The sequence below is a fragment of the Cladophialophora bantiana genome (assembly GCF_000835475.1).
Source record: "Cladophialophora bantiana CBS 173.52 unplaced genomic scaffold supercont1.14, whole genome shotgun sequence".
Lineage (NCBI taxonomy): Eukaryota > Fungi > Ascomycota > Eurotiomycetes > Chaetothyriales > Herpotrichiellaceae > Cladophialophora > Cladophialophora bantiana.
This window is the reverse complement of record NW_015971588.1, coordinates 433,404-454,681: the sequence shown is the minus strand read 5'-3', so window position 1 is coordinate 454,681 and position 21,278 is coordinate 433,404. Positions and strand designations below refer to the sequence as shown.

Sequence of the window (21,278 nt, the reverse complement as noted above, 5' to 3'; positions counted from 1 at the left end):
GGTAGGATTCCCACTTGCAGCCACGCGCCAACTAGATGATAGCAAAAGTAATCCGCGGCTGGTTTCAAATACGAGGAATGCCGCAATGTATGCCGCGGATTTTGCGGGAACATAAAAGCAGTCTAAGAAAGCGGTCTCGCTGCGTGGAAGCTGGGGAAGATCTGCGCTAGCCGCTTGAGGTCGAATTCCGGGGTTTCCAACCCGTGGTGTACTGGATCAGTGTATTGTATAAAGGGGCAAAGAAAAAGCGTTGTTATCCATGTCCTCCGTCACATTTGGTTGAGTGTCCCAGAATCGGAAGCCGGCGACCCATTCGTCACTCCTTGGACTCCCATCTTCTTCCAAGCCTGGCCCAAGCGATTGATTCCGCTCAGTATGGACCAACCTGCGACTCCAGCTGCGACTCCAGCCTCTGGGGTGCCCGTCGCGGCTGGCGTCTATTCAGCAGAGACGCACCGACACGCCGGAGGCGAGCTAGAACACAAGCTAGGTCCTGACTCCAAGGAAGCGGAAGTCTGCCTCGAACACCTGGAGGATGGCGAGAAATCGTCCAAACTGGCCGAATACCGGCAGCTCGGCCTCGGCGAGGATGATGCGCTTTTCCTCGCCAGCGTCAGCCCGGCGAAAGAGCGCAGCATCTATCGCAAAGTGGACTATCGCGTGGTGCCCATGCTGTCGTTCCTCTATCTGATCTCGCACCTCGACCGTGCGAATATTGGTGGGCCTTCCCCCCCCCTTTTTCATGGAGCGGTTGCTCATTCAATCGACCGACATGCAGGCAATGCCAAGATTGAGGGTCTCGAGGACAGTCTGGGAATGCAAGGGGATGACTACAACATTGCTGTGGCTCTGTTTTTCATCCCGTACATCCTCTGCGAAGTGCCCAGCAACATGATCTTGGCCAAGTTCAAACGTCCAAGCTACTATATTGGCATTCTGGTCACCTGCTGGGGTACCATCGTCACCCTGTCCGGCATCGTCCAGAGCTTTGCTGGCCTCTGCATCACCCGTTTCTTGATCGGCATCTTCGAGGCAGGATTTTTCCCAGGGGCTGTATGGCTGATCAGTCAGTGGTATGTATTTGAAATAAACGTTCCCACGCCACGGAGAACCAAGACATGTGTTGACATGACGCTTCAGGTATCCCCCGAACAAGACACAAAGTCGCAACGCATTATTCTACGTGTCCAGTGCCGCGTCGGGAGCTTTTTCCGGACTATTGGCTGCTGGGATTGCTCAGATGAACGGCCTCGGCGGTCTTCGAGGTTGGCGATGGATCTTCATCATCGAGGGCATCCTTTCGGTCTGCTTCGGCGTCACGTCGTTCTTCCTGTTGCCCGACTCGCCCACTCTCTCGGGACGCTGGTTGAAGGAGGACGAACAGCGTTACTTGCATCTTATGCACTTTGTCACTCGTGGGGTCAACAAACCCGAGGTCGAAAGCAGTGAATCTACCAAGCGATTCCGGTGGAAGTACTTCAGACAGCTCATTGGGGACCCGCACATCTACTTGCAGGCTATGGTCTGCGCTTCGAACACCGTCCCCAACAACGGACTCAAGTTCACCATGCCCACGATTATCAAGAATATGGGTTTTCGCTCGACAAACGCACAATTACTCAGTGCGCCTCCATACTTTGCGGGCGCCATCGCCGCTGTCCTGTCGTCACTGTGGGCAGACAAGCACGCACGCCGAATGCCGATCATCGTTTTCTTCCAAGCTCTGGTCGTCATCTCCATGTCTGTACTCTTCAGCTTCGCACCCAAAATCACTTCGAATGTGGCGCTCTGTTACACCATGGTGGTCCTGGCCTGCGTCGGCGTTTATCCTATCGTGCCCGCTTGCAATGCGTGGACGGTCAACAATCTCGCCGGCGCAGAAAAACGTGTGATGGGTATTGCATTCATGGTCACCATGGGGAATACCGGCGGTTTCATCGGAAGCTGGATCTTCAAGCAGAGCGAAGCACCTCGGTATCCAACCGGCTTTGGCACCTCGCTGGCTTTCGGGGCTGCCGGTATTGTGTGCGCGCTGCTGCTTGAATTTCTCTACGCCCGACATAACAAGAAATGGGCAGCGGTTTCGAAAGAAGACATCATGGCAAGATATTCGGTGGAAGAACTGGGTCAGATGGGTGACAAATCACCCCTGTTCAAATACTCTCTGTGATCTTCTTACGTGGCCAAACTCAGAGTTGAAATTGTGACCTGTTGCAAGACAAGCGAATAGGACACTTTGCCTTGTTACAGTATAATAAGACTTATCGAGGCCTGAATCTATATTCTTGGAACTCTTGTCCAGGCATGAGGAACAGGCGGGGTTAGCTAAGTCTACACGATGACGTACAGCCAGCGACGTTAAACACGCCATAAAGGGATTAGGCATATAAGGAGGTCGAAACGGGTCCTCCTCAAAAGTCCAGAAGGGGCCGCAAAGATTGAGGATTAAGAGGCTAATCCGGGGGCACTCGAAGAGACGAGGTAGATATCCAAGGAGTCGGAAAGAAGAATCGAAGGGAGCCTAATACGGTGGGAAAGAATTTAGGCAACGAGGTAAATTTTGAGGGAGCTGGTGAGAGAAATCGACGATGAGGGTCCTAATGCGGCAGAGAGAAGAATTTAGACGGTGTCGAAGTGAAGTACGATAGAGTGCATCAGGGTGAACGGAGATGGTTAAAGAGAGAAAAAAAAATAGGTTACAAGAGAGTGGGAGAGGGATGGGAGACGAGGTTCTCTTAGCTGTCAAAAGCGGCAGCGCGCCCAGCCCGCGACTATGCCCGAAGCGGCAGGACCGCCTAAACCGAAGGCGGATTTCCGGCAACGACTTTACTGGTGTAATTGAAGAAACTGCAGAGTAGAGTTACAACTGACAGAACATCGCGCCCTTGCGGACTTCTCACCCATTTCCCATGTCAACGCCCTGTCGAAGCGTATCTTCTCGTCTGAGCCATTTCCCACGGTATATTAAATCTTCCCGCTCAGGTTCGCTCCTTCGTCAACAGCAGTATCGCCATTTCCGAATCTACCCCGCCAACATGTCGTCCGGCTTGACTCCTGTTTTTTCCAAAGATGCCTGCCCTCGTAAGACCCAGCGCCCATGTGGACATTTGGCGAGATTCGGATTTCGAACTGACCATCATCTCTCTTATCAGCTGCCGGTCCGTATAGCCAGGCAATCAAAGCGGCCGGCCAGATTTGGGTAGCGGGACAGATCCCCGCAGACTCGACTGGAAAGCTGGTGGAGGGGTCTATTGCGGACAAGACCGAGCAGTGTTGCAAGAACATCAAGGCTATTCTGGAGGCTGCGGGAAGTGAAATGGGCAAGGTCGTCAGGGCTGGGGTGAGTGCTATCGTTCCGCGGGGAGCGAGTGAACTCGGAGAGCTGATCAGACTCATCTAGGTCTTCCTGTCCGATATGAAGTACTTCGGTGAGATGAACGCCGTGTATGAGAAGTACTTCTCGCACAAACCGGCAAGGACTTGCGTTGCTGTACGGGAACTACCCAAGGGCGTCGACGTCGAGATTGAAGCAATTGCTCTTCAATGAAGCGTTGACTGCGCACCACCCTGACACATGCACAGAGCCTCTGCCGGGAGCTCCACAAAAGTCATTTGAGAACGCCATGGCATTCTAACTGGTAACCCAATCCATTCCTTGACAACCCGAATCATGCCTCTGGAGCTTGTCATAGTTTGCTCTTGCCTTCCTCCCCCTCGTTTTCTCCCAGCTCCACCACGACCTTCCCCCATGTATCTCGCGCACCCAAAGCAATCAATGCTTGAGGAACCGATTCTAAACCCTTGTAGTGCTTGTCAGTATAGGTGATGCCCCTCAATTTGCCCGAGTTGATCAGATCGAAAATTCCTTCCCAGACTTTGGGAATTGTTTCCCGCTCTTTCAGGGCATATGCGCCCCAGTGGAGACCCACGATACTGATGTTCTTCAGAAGGACTCGATTCATGGCAACTTTCTCGATAGTGCCCCCGGCAAATCCGATAACGAGGAGTCGGCCGTTCCATGCTATGCATTTGATTGAGGGGTCAATCATGCCTGCGGTACTTGTTAGACTGACCAGAGGCACCGAGATATGTGACCACTTACCAACTGGATCATACACTACGTCCACTCCTTGCTTTCCATTGCCTGTTCTGTGCTGCTCACACAGCCCAATGACTCTCTGCGGCCAGTTTTTATCTCGGTAGTCCACCACATAGTCCGCCCCATAATCCAAGCAGACCTGTCTCTTGCGCTCCGAACCAGCCGTGGCAACGACGGTCGCTCCTAGAGCTTTTGCAACTTGTACGGCCGACAGCCCAACGCCTCCAGCTCCGGCATGGACGAGCACCCACTCACCCGGCTGAACATTCGCACGCACAACCAAGGCGCCGTACGCTGTAGGAGTTGTCACGTACACACCAGCGGCATCGGCAAAGCTCCACCTATGTGGGATGGGAAACAACGAGTCCTCAGACGCCAGAATGTGACTTGCATATGCCCCGTGTGTGGCCCCGAACACTCTGTCCCCGACTTTGAATTTATGGTTCGTCTGCGTGCTGACTGTGCCATCCCGGCTGCTTGCAACTGCGCTCTTCGATCCCTCACCGGTGGTGGGCGTCGCGATGACGACGCCCGCAAACTCCATGCCTGCAATCCACGGCAACGGCGGTTGATGCTGGTATTTGCCCTGTATCTGAAGGAGGTCGAAGAAGTTTGTGCCGCTGGCGCGGATCTTGATCAGGTATTTCGTGGGATGGGGGGCGGGTGTAGGAAGCGTTGTCACAAAGAGGTCCTGCGGCCCGGAGACGTATTTCGTTACTTGAATGGCTTTCATGTTGGAGAATGGGGATTTGCGGCACTCTGGACCTGAGCTTACAACTGGAGGGAAAACATGATATCGTGCCCTTGAGGAGGCACTTATTTCAATGCTCTCCGGCGGAACTGAGTTCGGTCCATTGACCCATCGAGGAGCTTGAGCCTCGGTTGTGAGCGGGAAACTGCAACGAGAATGAGGAAGAGGGTCCCGTGTCAGACTTTTGCCCAGTAAAGTGATGGCGGGTTTACGCTAGCCTATTTAGGCTAGTTTGATATATCTTGGCACAGCTGGCAACCTGCTTCCCACTTTCCACCTCATGCCTTGCCGTACCCTGTATTTAAACCCTCACTCCCACTCGGACAGATTTCTCAGTCAAATCAATCATCCAATTGTTCACCTAAAATTGGTCCAACACTCGGGCGACACTAAAGTCCACGTTGATGGTGAGCCTGGTGACTGTGCCTCCAATCATGTACTAACCATCCAACCGGGTCCGATTGGGTTACTGGCCTGGGAAACATCTACAGAGAACACTATTTATGCATGGCAGATGGCGCCGACATACGCAGTCTCGGACGGTGCGCTAATTCAAGGCATTACCGCTGATGGTTCACTTCCGTATCGCGATATTGCGCGGGCGGTAAGATCCAGCCGTAGCGATACTCAAAGGTCACACAGAAGCCGCTCTTACGCCCCCTCATCATCTTGTAAGTCATGTTTCGTTGAATATGATCACCTACTCCTTCATACATCGGCTGATTGCCGGCAGCCCCTTCTCTATCTGTCGTTTTATTCTATCAGTGATCTTCCGCTCGCGGGGCAGCCGTTTCTTCCTTCTCATGATGCTGTTTCTTTCCTCATGCCTTGCGCGTGATCGTCTGCCTTCGCGGCGTCGTCGACTTAATACCCTGAAGTATCCACACTACCTTTTTGAGCTGCAGCCATGTTCTGCATAGCGGCCTGCCCATCCAACTTTTGGTGACTAGCTGGATATCGGGTCATGCCCATACTCTGACGGTGGTCGGAGCGTATATTGGCTCCAAATATGAGAAGCCCCATATCGCATTTTCACCTAAAGCTCCGACGTTTCAGCATAAAAGTTGTCTCGAATCGCTTGCTAGCCTGCGGTTGCATTCGTTAAGGACAGGTTTCCTGAAATCATTTGTGTCATGATGTTCATTCAGTCTCCAATTCTGTCGGGGACTAGTTCCGATGCTGTTTCGTGGTGTATCCTAGTGGTGATATTGCTATCCGTGAGGGCGGCACTATCTTCGCGACAGCTTTTCTAATAGAAACTCTCAGGTTATCCTTCGTTTTGTCATAGAGCGACAGGAAAAGCCCAAGCAGTGCTTGTACATGTTGATGTTGGGACGCAGGTGTTGGGTTGTGCCATTCACAACGCACATATTGCTCGAACTCCTGTCCTGATTTTTGCCGATTTATGTCCATCGACATTGGAAGGTGAAGAGCGCGGTACGAGAACCGAATTCGTCAATTATCTCCAAGATATTCCCGACCAGGCAGCAATAGTACGCCAATACTGCAGATACGTCAACGAGATTAGGAACAGCAACAATGTCAAGCAAGTGGTTGCTCGTGCCCTGCAGGTTGCCTCGTCAGCGCCCCAGGGCCCGGTGTATCTCTACGCTGTGCGGGAGACCCTGGAGCGGGACGCCAAACCATTGAAGCTACAGTCGAAGCTCTGGAAGCCTATTGGACCAGCCGCGCTTCCTGAGGAAGCAGTCCGAGAGATCTCGGGGGCATTGATTTCTTCTAAAACCCGTTGGTTGTGACTTGCTACTCTGGTAGGAATGCTGGAGCCCCGGCCGAACTTGTCAAACTCGCAGACTCCATTCCAGGGCTGATGATCCTCGACACTTCGATGGGGGATATGTGCTTTCCGGCAAATCACCCAGCCTGGCTCAGTGGCAGATACTCGTCCCACCCTAGCATCTCTAAGACTGATCTCACATTGGTTTTGGATTGTGATGTCCCATTTGTCCCTGTACAATGCAGACCGTCACCACCACAAAAGCCTATCACATCCATATCGACCCGCTGAAAAAGAGTATGGCAATGTATAACGTTGACGCTGTCGGCCTATGGCAAGCAGATTCATATACGGCGATCAAAAAGATAAACATTCACCTATCTAGACCGGAGTATGCAAACGATTTGAAAGGTCTTCGACATTTGGACTCTGCAACCTCCCGAGAGCAAAGTCACAGTCAGCTGCTGTCCGAGATCGCGCACTCGGCGATTCCAACTTTAGGTTCCAACACACTTCTGACCGCTGCGTTCATTGCGGCGCAGTTGAAGCGTAGTGTTGTACGAGAGGTTGAGTTGTGGACCTATCTGGTTGATTGTGTCCTGTCCCTCTGGCTACTCAGAGAGACTCTGCCTGTTTATATATACATTGGCCTGTAACCACAAGAGCATTCCTGAAACCTCCTACTCCGTCGCCATCCTGTCACAGAACTGCAGGAACAACGAGGTTGAGGCAGTTTGCGCAGTTGGTGAAGCGTCTAGCGTCTCAGGTGGTTTACCACAGTGACTATCTTGCAACCCAGTCAACACTGTGGGAGGACGTCGACGACGTCATTAAACAGGTTAATTCGTCACCGTTGGGGCTCACAGCTGTGATATTTACGCGAGACATTTGCCTGGCCCCCAAGGTGGCGCGGAGGATCGACGGAGGGTTAATTTGGATCAACCAGGTTGGGCGCCATTTCCAGGGAGTACCTTCGGCGGCATGAAGGACTCAGGAATGGGCAGGGAAGAAAGTTTGAGCGAGATGCAGGCTTTCACTGAAGTGAAAAGTATCAATGTTGGTTTGAATTAATGATCATCATGAGGAGCGTTGTCTGTTGCGTACAATGGACAGTAATGTACAAACATTTTAAGTTATTGTGTTAATGTCGCCCGTAGGATTATTTGCAGTGGTTACTTCTATTTAAAGGACAGAAAAGTACTTGGCTTTCCTCTTCTCTTCCTTTTTTTCTCAGAGTTCAAAGCACCGCAGCGCTTCTATGGCTGCATTCTGACCATTCTTAGTCCAAGTCCTAGATTTCAGGACTATTGTAGTCAGTAGTCGTGGTTATAGCCCTGGACCCACTGGCTACCAGCGCTATCTGATTGGCTAGAGCCAAGTTGCCCTTTCCCTTTGAAGTCTTTCCGAATTTAGCGAGCCTAGCTAACTATATATATACTAGTGTAGAGATATATGGCTCCGGCAATGCTGGAGCCCCGTCGAGTGACACTGCAGAATGATGACTTTGGCTTAGGTCAGACACTGTCATCCGGGCCCCATCGGATGAGTGCTGTGGGAGAGGCTCCAGTATTTACCAGCCTTTAACCTTAAAGGCATGAATTTCGCATCTCAGGCATGGTGTGCTCGCTGTACCGAGTTCAGATGATAAGGTCATGACCGATAGCGGCTGTGAATGGTCCCACAACTTATTGGATCATGCTGCTGCATCCAGGAGCTCTGTAGGACGTGGACATTATTCAAAGTTAAACCTCATTTTTCTTATTGAAAGAATAGGAAAGAACGCAATAATCAAGATGGCCGAGACGCCAATTTCGCTATATCTCTGCTTGCTCTTCAATATTTCGGGGCGACCTGTGATAACCTATCAGTCAAGACTTGGAAAGCGGTGCGAGCTGACTTTGGTCAACTACAAATTGACGGAAGTAGGCATCGACTTCGGAACCTCGATCTAAGGACGTGGCAAAACCGAGATGGCCATCTGGTCGTAACACAGCTGTTCCGCCCTCGGATTCGGTGAAGCCGAACTTCTCTTGGACAATGGCATGATCGTCATAGTAGATCAGCCCGAAACTGGCCATCCCAATTGCTTCCTCACCCTGGGGTTTGCAACCGTTGATTATCGTCATGTATTTGACCACGCCACGTTTGTTCAGCGTCCCTGAGAGTACACGGAGAATACAAGTGTCGCCGCAAAGTTTTGAGTCTTGGTCTTGTAATCTCGGGATTTCCTGTGAAGACGATAACCCAGAATGCGCCTGTGTTTAGTGTCACCTGTTGTAGGCGAACAGGCACGCTACGTCCAGGGCCGTAGAGTAGTGCGTCATCGGGGAGGTGGCCCGCGCTAAGGAACACAGCATTTGGACTGAGGTTGATAATATTCTCTTCGTAGCTGATACCCAGTCCGAGGACAAAGTCCGCAGTGTTACGTATCAAGTTTGCGAGCAACTGATTGACGTCGCCTTCGAACACCTTGTCGATCTTGTCACCCGAAATCAAGGTCGAATACTGTTTGTCATGTTCGATGAGCGTACGAGCTATTTGTCGGCGCTCCGAGTCGTAAGTTTGCAGGATTTCGGGCTTAAACCAGCCGGAGAGAACTCCTTCCAACTTCCATGACAGATTGATGGCATCGTGAATACCCGTGTTCATAACTTGAGCAGCCCCAGAGGAATGAGTGTGGCTTGCATCTCCAGCTAACAGAACACAGTCATTAATCATGTACTGTTCTGCAACGCCCTGTCGGATGCTGCTGAAAGGTTAACGACAAATCGGCCGTCTCTGAGATGTCCCATACCTGTAGATCGTGTACCAGTCAACGGACTCGAACTCTAGAGTGAAAGGAAGAACTGCTTGAGTTGCCTTATGTTTGGCTTGCTCTTCTGTGATTTTGTCGTCGTACTTTTCGTACATCTCCTTGTTCAGAGCAAAACCGATCCGGGTCCTGCAGTGGTCGAGAAGGACCCAAAGAACATTTCCATGTGAAACTGATTCGGTGCCAGCCACGCCGATTCTGGAGTCGGGCCCGTTCGTTTTGACAACACCGTCGATTCGCACCCAATTATAGGCGGTTGCATCTTGGGGAAAAGATATGCCACTGAGGCGACGCACGAGAGAATTCCCCCATCGGCACCCACAAGATATTTGCTGCGCCTGTATTAGTTTTTTGGCACTCTCGCATGGAGTCTTGTTAATAACAAAAGAAATCCAATTACTTACCATTTTAATTCGTCGGTCGCCGGAGCGTCCACATGCGCCACTTGTACCGTGACGCGACAGGTACCGTCTTTGCTTACAGATGGCTTTAGATCTCTGAACTCCCAGCCGATCAACAGGTTCCCCCCGCCCCGTTGGTAGGCAGCTTGTATAATACTTTCCGAGTACTTCAAGCGAATGTTGAGAAAATAATCAAAGAATGTTCCGTGAAACTAGGAGAAAATCTGCTGCCACCCTCTTCCGGCCGCCCGTTTACCGGAGCTGTCAAAGTTTGTCCCATTACGCCCAACAAGGCCCATCTGAAGAAACGGTTCAAGAAGCTCAACTTGGTCGAGCATCTATAGACTTCGAGGATAAAGCGAAGCCGCCCGTCCGTACATGGGCATCTTCTCCTTGTGAAGCCTTTCTGAGGGATAAATTGTCAGCTCTGGAGCCTCTAGCAAAAGCTTAGGGATAAAATCGACCGATGACGCACGTCGAGAAACCCATGCGCTGGAGGCAATATACGGTGAGTAGCCCAACCGGGCCTCCCCCAATGATGACAACATTGAAACGAGTTGACTGGCAGGTCATCTTGTTGTTAAGGTCGGACAGTGTGAACGGAGAATCAACTGCAGTCTTTCTTCCTAGATAACAGGAACTTAATCCAGTATTATATCAACTTTGAAATCATCACTCCATGTTGTGGGCTTATTACGGTGGACCCGAACATCGGCTTGTCCCGACCGACTGCTCATGCGTGGAACATGATCTAATCGTCATCAGGAGGATGCTGTTTTTGCCCGAAGTATTCCGGTAGCTAGCTATCCAGGAGCCATATCATGTTTGCAAGAGTTCAACCATGGCCCATGGCCCCATATCCGACTTGTATCTGGCGCGTTTCTTCTGGGGGGGAGGACGCACAATTTGTTTTCCGTCAGCATTCGCCAACCAGAGAGTTGTCGGCTTCAATAGGTCGCCCTTTTATTCAGTAACCAACAAGTGACAGTTCTGAGAGGGCTAGATTTGGAAGTGGATTAAATGAGCTTCGGAAGGAATGTGATACAATCAAGGCTCCCAAGTGAAGCTTTTACTGAGCATGTTGCGGAGTACATATTGTCACTCGGAGGGCCGGCCATTAGAGCGAGTATTGGTTCATGCTTCTTTCAAAACGCTGTTCTCGCTGCAGGAATTGGACCAGCCTTGGAAATACATTCTGATCGTACCGGTCGAAGGGAGAAGAACAAAAGACCCAACTGGGGTCGATATTTGTGTTTGAAAGCGGATTTCGGGCAGACCGATCTTCTGATTCAACAGATGCTTTCCTCATGAGGAGAATACGAGCTAAGAGTCAGTACTCTGCAGCGTATCTCCAAAATCCTAGACATTTCCCGATTAACCGAGCGCTGGACCTGATTGTGCCCGCAACATTGTCAGGAAGAGGCACGTCGAGCGCGTCATCGTCACCGTTGTTCAGACGGCGGTTCCATACGATTTTCCAACTCTCTATGCCATTCAGAATGGGTTGCATATGGGCTTCTGGACCTATGGTGGTGCCCAAGGTGAATACCATTGTATAGAAAGCTAGAGGATTCTGTCAGCCGTTGAATGGGTTCTCGTAGCAGATGAAGATCCTCGTACCTTTGACAACTGCCCATAGACTTAGTAAGCTACAATAGGGCAAACCTAACTTGGTATCATCTGGAAGTTTTGCTTTGCAGAAGACACGGATGACCGAGTACATTGTCTCAGCGGGTCGATAAGGGAAACAGGAGCGCCAAGCGTTGAGTTTGTCGGCGCATTCGGCAGCTAACTCTGCCTGAAAACACAGCTCGGGACACGCAGGTGCCATCACTAGTTCGCGAAGGACGAGTTTTGCAGGAGTGTTGTGCCAGGTGGTAAGGCCAGTGTCCATAACTAGCACAAACGTCATGAGTCTAACCAACCATGGTGACCATATTAGCCGTAAGCCTCGAATGGTTCAGGACTATCTTGGGGCGGCCAACCGTATTAACTCCTCGGTCTTGAAAAATTCTCTCCAGTCAAAGTGTTCCTGACTAAACCGGGGGACCTGTGCATGTTGTGCTTTGCCGGCGCCAATGTCTTTCGTGATCTGTCAGTTGTCAGGGTCAGCTAGTGGTTGAGACGACTTCCGACAATAAGGCATTTCCTCGGTGCTTACCCCGACCAGCACATTAAATCGAACTCGGCAGACCCTTGCCTTCGCAGATTCTCGACCCTGCCAATATTGGTAGATGAAAACCGCATAGGTGGATTGAAGAGCTTGAATCTTTCCGACTTCGTCCTTCTCGAAGAGATGCTGATCGTCCCGGCCGGTCGCCGCCGACGACACGTGTGGATCGTTGAATACCCACTCCTCAACCACGTCGAACCAGATGTAGCATTGCCACGATCATAGCTGTGCGATGATAAACTAGCCCCAATCAGAACAAGAGGTGCTAGAAGTGTGCTTGCAGTTGTATGGTAACAAAAAGTAGACCTATGTATACAAGGCCAGTGGGGATGTCACAATGTCCAATATCTCTGCATGAAAGCTCTCAGATTCGAGGGGCCGAAAAACTGCTGGGCCATGGCCTTGGTCAGCGGGGACCATTCCATTGACAACGCCGAACCCACTGATTTGTTCATCAGTGTCGTTTTGAGTCCATTACATATTTCCATAGTCTTCATCAGAAGCGAGCCATTGCACAAAGTTCTCGGGTTTGCATCCCCAGTTGAAAACGGAATTACGAGTGTCCGATCTTGTGAAAGCTGGCTCAGTTCTGTTGAGCTGGCCTCTGATGCGGCCTGTCCCTTGGATAACCCGAGGCCGTCATCCCGTGCTTTAACATTCTGACGACCGCAAATTGATTGTCGAGCAGCCGGAGCAAATTTACCAATCTCAAATGTGTCTGCAAGGCCTCGGTTCTTCGCAAAACGAATCAGGAACTGGAAGTGGAGGGCTGGGTCACGGTTAGTTATCAATGTCGAGGTACTGTCAAGGTTACTGAGCCACCCGTTCTGCCACGTCGAATCCAGCTCGAGGTTCGTTGAGTTTGCAGCGAAACCTTCGAGTTCTGAGCTTTCCTCGCACATGTTATGTTGCGGCAACTCAGATGAATGATCCTTCTGCGCAAGCTGACAGTGGCCGAGACCCTCTACAGGGACCACTAAAGCACCCGAACCGGGTTGGGGATGTTGAGACCGTAGACTATCAGGAAAATCAAGCTCGGTGTCGGAAATCGCCAAAACTGACCTGACGACGGGGAAGGCTTAACTCTGGAGGATAGGTGCGGGCCACTTTTTAGGCTATGCAGCTGCCGCACGGATGGGAGTTATTGCACGCCTTCTTCTGTTTTACGCATCGGTCGCATGACCTTCTGTTGGACTTTCTCGCTGGAGTCGCATTTTGGTTTTGGTGGAGTCCATTCTGGTAATGACGAGTCAGGACGTCTCTGCGTTGGTAAGACTTTCCACCCTGATGGTATTTGAAGGGACGGATAGAACTGTGGTGTCCAAGTGGCTTTTGCAAGTGGTCGTCTCTCCCATATCCCTTGTCGCATATTTTACAAGAAAAGGCGTTGTTCGTCGTGGAGTCTGAAAGGCTGCCAGGCAGGGCAACTCAACAGCTTTACTGGGCGAAGACCTCGCACCAGGTGAGAACTTTGGTAAGTTGACGGGATAAAGTGATAATAAAGGTAGATAGACGTGTACTTTCCATACACCGCCGAAATCATAATGAACATCAGCTAAACAATGGACGGGGGGCTCCCAAGTCCACTCTTGGCCAAGGCTCACCCCCCAAATTTACTTCGCTGTCACCTCAGTCTTCCCCGTGGCAAAAAATCAGGCTCTCACCGTCAGAAGCACGGGCTAGACATACTAGAGAGTCCACACAGATGTGCCTACCTAAGACGGTTTGTAGCTGGAGCCAATCAGCGGAGAAAGCTGCTTACCGAACCATTCTGTCGCGGATATAGAAGGTATCGTAAAAATTAAAATGCCATCCACGATCGGTTAGATCCTGCCAGCGAGCTACACCAGCGACGCGGGTCCGCTGTAGGTTGGACCGCTGCGTGGGTCGCGTAGCCTCGGGCTACGGGCCTGATTATCATTACACAGCACCGCAGTCCCTTGACGAGATGTATTCATGGGGTGCCATCTTGCCTGGATGAGGGACGGGTCCCTAAGCTTGAATTGGTTACAATAATAGATCTCATCAAGGATGATTGTCTTAGGTCAGACTCAAAGATTTGGTCGCCATTGCCCATCCCACTCATTATTGGTTCTTTGTGTGTGCAAGCCAGATAAAGGAATCAAGCCTCACGCAACGGATTCCTCCAGCGGTTCGCAAGAGATCTCTAGTAAATGCCTTGCTAGGTTTTCACACCGCTTCGAACCTCTTTTGAAACGAAGCACTTTATAGATCCATGCTAAACCACCTTTCTTCCTGCAAGTCGTAGGTCACCAATTCGGAAATACTATGGATACAGAGATAGGCCTCAAGGTTGCCGGCCCGCGGATCTATAGGATTCTCAAGATCTTTATCTTCTTACGGGCATCGGACGTCACAATCTCATGCCATGCTTTGGTTGACCATAACCTTGATCAGGAGAAGCCAGACCAATGTTTGAAGTTTCCTACGTACAGACAAAACATATCTAGCACCCTCCCAACGCTCTGATTGACAATGTCGTCAATGCTGGCCGGGCGGGGGTAGAATACCGGGACAAGCGGGAAAATAATTGCACCACTTTCAGTGACGGAGAGCATGTTTCGCTGGCGAATATTGCCCAAAGGAGCTTCACGCACCACCAGAACAAATTGCTATGGTTCTTTGAGAGTAAGGTCTGCAACTCTGGCTTTCATATCGTCGCAATAGCCAGCGCTGATCCCTGCGAGAGTTTTCATTCTGCACGATAGGATGGCCATGCCATCAGCACGAAATGGCCCGCTTGCCAATAGAGAAGCCTGGCCGTGAATACTGTAGATATGGTCTGCCAGTGCGCGAACGTCGGCAGCATCGTAATCGGTCTCGTATTTGATTGTCTTTTGTCCCCATTGACTGTTGATGAGCTGAGTTTCGACGTTGAGCTGATGTGAAGCAATTAATGTCTTGATTCCGAGGATGGCACAGGTAGCACCCGTCATTGCTACAACAATTTTCTTCCGTTGTGGACGGCATTTGGAGGAGTGTTTGAGGTCTGACTACATGGTGGAACCCGCTCTGGTCGCGATTTTGGCCGGATGTAAGTCCACCTTCGACACAGGCCACTTATTCAGAGACCGTGATCGGAGGAAGCAGGCAGGCCCAAGGAAATAGTAATTGAAATCCAGTGACTCCGACGCTGATCTGGATTCTGCGGAGTGGGGCTACAGGGTCATCTTAGCTTGAACTGTATGAAGTGAAGGTAGGCTTGCTCGGTGCCTGCCCCTACTGAAGGTGTGAAAGTGGTGTCTGCAGACCTTGGCCTTGTCTGGTATATGAGCAGCTCGTGTTAAGCTGTCTAGCGAACTAGACAACTTGGAGTTCAGGAGTCGGCGCCAGGAGCCGAAATGAAGCAAGCCTGTTCATGCGTAGGGAGTAAACTCACACGATTGAGGGGCTAGCGAGGCCTCAGCCGCTCGTGAGGAACCATGTTCCAGACGTCGGCGAAAAATGGTGGATACGCCATCTTCACAACCCAGAGCACGTGAAGAACCACATAAACATAGTTTGTCTGATTCAGTCCAATTCTTACTATATCGCCAGGTGCGACAGCTGTCATAACTGGCCAGTGAACAAGGGAAGAAGTAGTCAAAGGACCGGGTTGGGGTCAAAGACTTTGTTGAGCATGTGTCTCTGTGAAGTCAAGAGGAGAAGAGTATTGAAATGGCCAGGAGTCTAGCAATAGGTTGGTTGGTTAATAGAGGGAAATATCCACTCTACCCAGCGTTACCGCTGGAGATATCAGTAGTAGGAGTGGGGGGATCAACCGACACCCGAGATTTGCCCAGTGATTCTGTCAAACGCTTTTTTTATGTGGGGGCCCCAGAATATCTGACCGCAAGTTAGCAACGACCCCGGATTGCTCACATACTCCAGATTCAGATTGAGGAGATGCGGTGATTGATTTAAGTCCGCTTCTTTTATACGGGAACTAAAACTCTGGTAATTCCCTTATCTTGACCTGGGACCAGTTGCTCCTCGTGGCACAGGGCAAAATGGACTCTTACCATTGGCCAAGCCACTCCTCTTTCACACGCGTCTCGCTAATATCACGGCCATCGACCATGTGGGGGCACGTTTTCTCTAGATGGCTACCATACTTAGAGCCAAACGATCGAAGTTAACCACATAATGCCTTGTTGATGTCTTAGACAGAATCCTAGTTAGACAAACAGGAGCCCGAAAATAAATATCTTGCGCCTCCCACCCCTGCCTGTCCGTCTGCGAAGGAGCTCCCCCTACAAACGGAAGACGCTGGCGAACATCTTTCCACAATGGAAGCTGATTCGAAGACGAGTGCGAGTGAACTTGAAAAGGCGTCTGCGAATTTGCACCAACAGCATGTTGAGGACGTTCCTCTGGATTTCATTGACCCTCACCGAGCAGCTCTCGAGAACAACCCTGAACATGCGGAAAAGTTGTCTCTGTCGACGATACTAGCGGTCGTTGTATGTGGCCTAGACATTCATCTAATTGGTAGATCTTCCTGAAAGTTGACTTGCTGTGACAGTCCTTGGCAATGTCGTACATTTGCCCCATCTCCTGTGGCTTTTCTCTTGCAACTGGCATAATCATACCAATCGGCACGGACCTTGGAGACACCACCAAGATTACATGGCTGGTAGGTGGATGGTCCATCGCATCTTCCGTGTCCTTCTCAATGGCGGGGGGCTTGAGTGATGTGTTTGGAAGGAGATGGACGATCCTGTCTGGCCAAATTTTCTGCGTCGTCGGCTCGGTATGTAAAAGGCGCCTCGCCCCTTGTTTCTGCACTAGATACTTCGAGAGTTTGCGAGGCTAATCACAAATAACAGGTTGTGGCTGCAACGGCACAAGATGTGAGCACCATCATTGTTGCCTCAACGTTTCTCGGCTTTGGCTGTGGTATTATCTTCGTGAGCTATGCTGGTATTTCGGAATTGCTTCCCAATAAATGGCGGTAAGTTCTTGGTAGGTTCCTGCTCCTTGTGTGCATGATGCTAAGATTCAAAAAAAAATAAGTGGAACAGGTCTGGCACTCACCGAATACGCCATCAACGTTCCATGGTGTGCCAATGTCCTTATTGCAACCGAGTTGAATTTGCACACATCACTGGGATGGAGATGGTGTTATTACATCGGGCTGATCTTTGCTGTGGTCAGCACATTGGGCACTCTGCTGTTCTATTGGCCTCCCAAAAGACCACAATTCGACATCGAAAAGACTCGCTGGCAAGAAGTCAAAGAGTTAGACTTTGTTGGACTCGCACTTTACTCGGCTGGTTTAGTAACCTTCCTCATTGGCTTGACCTGGGCTGGCCAGGCGAATCATCCATGGCGAAGTGCTTCGGTGATTGTTCCGATCATTGCTGGCTTCTGTTGCTTGGTAGCTTGCTTTGCGTACGACTTTACATTGGCGAAAAGACCACTATTTCCGCTTGTGGTCTTCAGGAAACTGCGAGATTTTACAATGTTGCTCGGCATCGTCTTTGTGGCTGGTAGGAAGGAGTCTATTTTCATCTAATCCCTTGTACTGACTGATCTCAGGGATGACATTCTATTCCATGATGGCACTACTCCCACAGGCTTCTTTATATATCTTCACAAGTGATCCGATAGAGATCGGATACATTGCCCTGCCAAATGGGATTGTTCAGGTGTGTTTGACACTCTATACCAAAAACCAAACATGGGAAAGCGTTAATGCTGAGAATAGCTGCTATTTGGTGCCGTCGCAACAAGCTTCATGGGAAAGATCAAACATTTGAAGGCGCAAATCCTGGTTTCCCTGGTCATCCAAACAATCTTCATCGCCTGCCTGGCCGCCGTTATTCCGCAGAACAAGATCGGCTGGGCCGCACTTCAGGCTTTTGCGGTGGGACCTTTTGCATTAGTCGTACTCGCTTGCTACGTTGTTGCAGGTCTCAACATTCCATTGAAGTATCTAGGCCTGGCGACTGGCCTGATAGGGACGTTTCGAAGCATGGGAGGAAGTGTGGGAAACGCCATCTTCAATACGATTCTTCAGAGCGTGGTAGGCCAGGATCTCGGCCCTGCCATAGCGGCCGCAGCTGTTGGAGAAGGCTTTACTCCTGCAGGTCTCGATCTACTAATCCCAGCAACCATCCAGACCGTGGTCGGCGTTCCTGGGGCCTTTGCAGGTATTCCGGGAGCTACGCTTACCGTGCAGGAGGCAGCTATCACCGCAGCCCGGTCTGTCTACGCTAAGGCCTTCCGTATGGTCTTCTACAGCACGATCCCTTTCGGAGTGATCGCCATCATTATTGGATGCTTCATTCGGGATCCTTCCATTTACTTGACAAACCATACTGCGATTCACATGGAGAGGGAAGGTATTTTCAGCAAGGAAGGGACAACACATGGACACAAGCACACTGGGCAGGCTCGAGAACCGGCGTTGGATGAGCAGTAGAAGCAAAACCATCCCGAACGAATATCTCTGAAGACTGCTAAGGAAAAAAATGTTGGGTCAATGATTGAAGGGGTCCAATAAGTTCAAAATTGCCCAGACGCAAGACTCTCAGCGGCTTTTACAGGTATACTGTATACTGTATATGCGGCTATCACCTGGCTACAGAGAGAAAGAAAGTTGGAAAGTCTAAGTTCTATGTAAATGCTTAACGTGTTTGAATCGGGCAACGTGAACCCCCTTGCTCCTGCTAACCCAGGCTTATCTCGTGAGTCTTTCAATGAGGCAGAACGAACCTTACGATCTTGTCGGCTAGTGTTCTGGCAGACTAGCTGACCTGCTCATTGCTACCGAGTAAAGGAACCTATAACACATGTACGACCAACAATTTAAATCTCCTTTATGCCACTTCATTATCATACAGGTAAAACTGCTCAATGCAGTATCCGTGGTAAGCAAATACCCACACTCGACGATCTAAGCCACAACATGATCCACCGGTCCCGAAAATTGAGTGCCAGGAAAGAGACCCGAGGTAATGTGGCGGTAGTGTCCAAGAGTTGATAGAGTGTGGGGCGTTACAAAGGCTCGAGACCCACCCCCACATCAGCCTTGTCAACCCACTTCAGAACATGGTGGGCTGCAATGTGGGGGACGCTCGAAAGTGCTCAGTGTCAATCGATGTGGATTGACTCATGCAGGTCTTTGAATTTTGACTATTGACAAAGATTCGTTGTCGACTGGTTTTGCGGATCTGTGACACTCCGATCGGCAAATAGCCCAAGTGCAATATGCCCCCTCTCCCAGCATATATCCTGGCGCAGAGGCTCCGACGACTAAAAAAAGGCTGTAGTCTTCTACCAACTCGCCCTCAATTTTGCAATAAACCTTGACCATGAAGTTGGAAACTAATCTCGCAAGCACTGGTATTCTGAGCCGCTTCACTCATGGGTCGATCTTGCAAGTTATTATTTCACTGCTTGCTCTCCCTTTCGCATTGGGACTGACCTACGTACTGCTCGATTATTGCCGAGTTCTGAAGCAACGACGGAGGCTTCCACCGGGACCATTTCCATGGCCACTTGTTGGTAATCACTACCAGATCAGGCTGCCGCGGCCCTGGCTCTACATGGCGGATTTAAGCGAGCAATATAAGAGTTCGATGGTTACAATCTGGCACGGTCACAGGCCAAATATCATCTGCAACGACATATGGTCCATCTCCGATTTACTCGACAAAAGGGCAAATATCTATTCTTCTCGGCCACATATGGTCATGCTTGGGGACTCTCGGAATGCTACCGACTACGATCAAGTCTGCCTACCGCACAACGATCGCTGGCGATATCATCGCCGGCTTACTCATAATGCCACGGGCTCTCAAGCGGTGCGCTCTTACCGGCCATTTCAAGAATCTGAAATTCGTATTCTACTGCGAGATTTGTTGTTAACGCCGGAAAACTATGTCAAAGCAATCGAACGATACTCGATCTCGATTGTCTCTTGCATTGGATTTGGACGTCGAGTGGACAAGATGAACGACGGTGTGGCACAAGTTGCACTCAAATTTATGGAAGGGGTGGACTTGGTCATGCCAGGGATGTTCATCATGGAGACCATCCCGTTCTTAATCAAACTCCCGAGATGGATCTACCCTGCGGCATCGAAAATCTTGGAGAACGGCAAGAAATTCCAACGCTTCTTTACATCCTTATCCCGAGAAGCTTCCACTGCAAGTTCGGACAACTTCGCAAAGGCGCTCTTCGCAGAGAAGGAAGTGAATGGCCTTTGTGACGAAGAGATTTCATTTTTGACAGGCAACATGATTGGCGGCGGAGTGGACACGACGGCAAGTACCACGGTGACATTTGTTCTTGCCATGTGCGCTTTTCCCGAAGTCCAAAAGAAAGCTCAAAAGTTCATCGATGATGTTGTTGGGACTGAACGATTGCCGGACTGGACGGACGAGGCGCAGTTACCTTATATTCGTGCCTGTGTCGAGGAGGCGCTCCGTTGGCGAACAGTCACGATCTTGGGAGGAATTCCTCACGCACCTTCGCAGGATGACGTGTACGGCGACTACTTTATTCCCAAGGGGACTTGGATTACGGGCAATCTCTGGGCCATCCACCGAAACCCGAACGACTTTCCTGACCCAGATATATATCGGCCCGAACGCTTCATCAACAGAGAGCGTCCTTACCCCAATAAGAAAGGTCACAACGCCTTTGGTTGGGGACGAAGACAGTGCAGCGGACAGCCACTTGCAGAGCAGGGACTCTTTCTGACGTTTGCACGACTCCTGTGGGCATTTGATATCCGCCCAGGCATCGATGGTAACGTGAGTGCAAGAATTTTGCCCGTGAAAAATGTACCACTACTGACTGTTAAGAAGGGAAACGAGATTCCGGTAGATATATTTGCTTATGGAGAGTCGGAGAACATGCGCCCGGAGCCGTTCCAAGCTCGATTCATTCCTCGGAGTGATCGACACCGCGAGATGATCATCAACGAAGGCATCGCGGCAAGGGAGTTTCTCAGGCAATTTGATGGCGAGACAAAAGTCAGAATGGAACCGTTGGAAGCATAATATAGAAAAATAGCGATTTGGTGCTTCAAGCTGAACCCGAGGATTCACTTATGTCCGTGATTTGAAGGCTATAATCTTACTTTGCTTCGGCAGAATCGTACCTTGAATTAATCGAGTCCAAATTCTACATTCAAGACCCCATGTGTCTCTAATCCAACTCGTGGCAAGCCTAAGCGCGGCACCGCAATCCACACCTAAACTCCACTCCCCGCAGTAACTAGACCGAGGCCAGTAGCCCCACCAGGTTGGGTTAACATATTATCATGAATTACCGAAGTCTAGACTTTGCATCC

The 21,278-nt window shown here is 50.4% G+C and overlaps 10 protein-coding genes across 10 annotated transcripts; 6 read left to right on the top strand and 4 right to left on the bottom strand.

Moving 5' to 3' along the window:
* Positions 1–375: 375 nt before the first annotated feature.
* Z519_08961 (uncharacterized protein) lies at positions 376–2,170 on the top strand (the record flags this gene model as incomplete). Its single annotated transcript, XM_016766688.1, has 3 exons — positions 376–718; positions 779–1,073; positions 1,141–2,170. The coding sequence occupies 3 exons, from the start codon at positions 376–378 to the stop codon at positions 2,168–2,170; spliced, it is 1,668 nt and encodes a 555-aa protein (XP_016616986.1).
* An 865-nt stretch (positions 2,171–3,035) lies between these two features.
* Z519_08960 (uncharacterized protein) lies at positions 3,036–3,547 on the top strand (the record flags this gene model as incomplete). The annotated part of the gene is made up of 3 exons (XM_016766687.1): positions 3,036–3,081; positions 3,153–3,340; positions 3,401–3,547. The coding sequence occupies 3 exons, from the start codon at positions 3,036–3,038 to the stop codon at positions 3,545–3,547; spliced, it is 381 nt and encodes a 126-aa protein (XP_016616985.1).
* Positions 3,548–3,686: 139 nt separating this feature from the next.
* Positions 3,687–4,832, bottom strand: Z519_08959 (uncharacterized protein; the record flags this gene model as incomplete). Its single annotated transcript, XM_016766686.1, has 2 exons — positions 3,687–4,051; positions 4,103–4,832. 2 exons carry the CDS (start codon positions 4,830–4,832, stop codon positions 3,687–3,689), a joined length of 1,095 nt encoding a protein of 364 aa, XP_016616984.1.
* Positions 4,833–5,983: 1,151 nt separating this feature from the next.
* On the top strand, positions 5,984–6,607 carry Z519_08958 (uncharacterized protein; the record flags this gene model as incomplete). Its single annotated transcript, XM_016766685.1, has 2 exons — positions 5,984–6,052; positions 6,191–6,607. The coding sequence occupies 2 exons, from the start codon at positions 5,984–5,986 to the stop codon at positions 6,605–6,607; spliced, it is 486 nt and encodes a 161-aa protein (XP_016616983.1).
* Positions 6,608–6,824: 217 nt separating this feature from the next.
* On the top strand, positions 6,825–7,241 carry Z519_08957 (uncharacterized protein; the record flags this gene model as incomplete). The annotated part of the gene is made up of 1 exon (XM_016766684.1): positions 6,825–7,241. The coding sequence occupies one exon, from the start codon at positions 6,825–6,827 to the stop codon at positions 7,239–7,241; it is 417 nt and encodes a 138-aa protein (XP_016616982.1).
* Positions 7,242–8,453: 1,212 nt separating this feature from the next.
* On the bottom strand, positions 8,454–12,873 carry Z519_08956 (uncharacterized protein; the record flags this gene model as incomplete). The annotated part of the gene is made up of 11 exons (XM_016766683.1): positions 8,454–8,813; positions 8,857–9,331; positions 9,380–9,754; positions 9,802–10,010; positions 10,055–10,204; positions 10,274–10,325; positions 11,178–11,361; positions 11,419–11,694; positions 11,841–11,890; positions 11,960–12,211; positions 12,308–12,873. The coding sequence occupies 11 exons, from the start codon at positions 12,871–12,873 to the stop codon at positions 8,454–8,456; spliced, it is 2,949 nt and encodes a 982-aa protein (XP_016616981.1).
* A 239-nt stretch (positions 12,874–13,112) lies between these two features.
* Positions 13,113–13,340, bottom strand: Z519_08955 (uncharacterized protein; the record flags this gene model as incomplete). Its single annotated transcript, XM_016766682.1, has 1 exon — positions 13,113–13,340. One exon carries the CDS (start codon positions 13,338–13,340, stop codon positions 13,113–13,115), a length of 228 nt encoding a protein of 75 aa, XP_016616980.1.
* A 1,264-nt stretch (positions 13,341–14,604) lies between these two features.
* On the bottom strand, positions 14,605–14,928 carry Z519_08954 (uncharacterized protein; the record flags this gene model as incomplete). Its single annotated transcript, XM_016766681.1, has 1 exon — positions 14,605–14,928. The coding sequence occupies one exon, from the start codon at positions 14,926–14,928 to the stop codon at positions 14,605–14,607; it is 324 nt and encodes a 107-aa protein (XP_016616979.1).
* A 1,332-nt stretch (positions 14,929–16,260) lies between these two features.
* Positions 16,261–18,398, top strand: Z519_08953 (uncharacterized protein; the record flags this gene model as incomplete). The annotated part of the gene is made up of 6 exons (XM_016766680.1): positions 16,261–16,434; positions 16,497–16,724; positions 16,801–16,925; positions 16,988–17,463; positions 17,513–17,622; positions 17,682–18,398. The coding sequence occupies 6 exons, from the start codon at positions 16,261–16,263 to the stop codon at positions 18,396–18,398; spliced, it is 1,830 nt and encodes a 609-aa protein (XP_016616978.1).
* Positions 18,399–19,290: 892 nt separating this feature from the next.
* On the top strand, positions 19,291–20,985 carry Z519_08952 (uncharacterized protein; the record flags this gene model as incomplete). The annotated part of the gene is made up of 2 exons (XM_016766679.1): positions 19,291–20,736; positions 20,791–20,985. The coding sequence occupies 2 exons, from the start codon at positions 19,291–19,293 to the stop codon at positions 20,983–20,985; spliced, it is 1,641 nt and encodes a 546-aa protein (XP_016616977.1).
* Between the last annotated feature and the right edge of the window lie 293 nt (positions 20,986–21,278).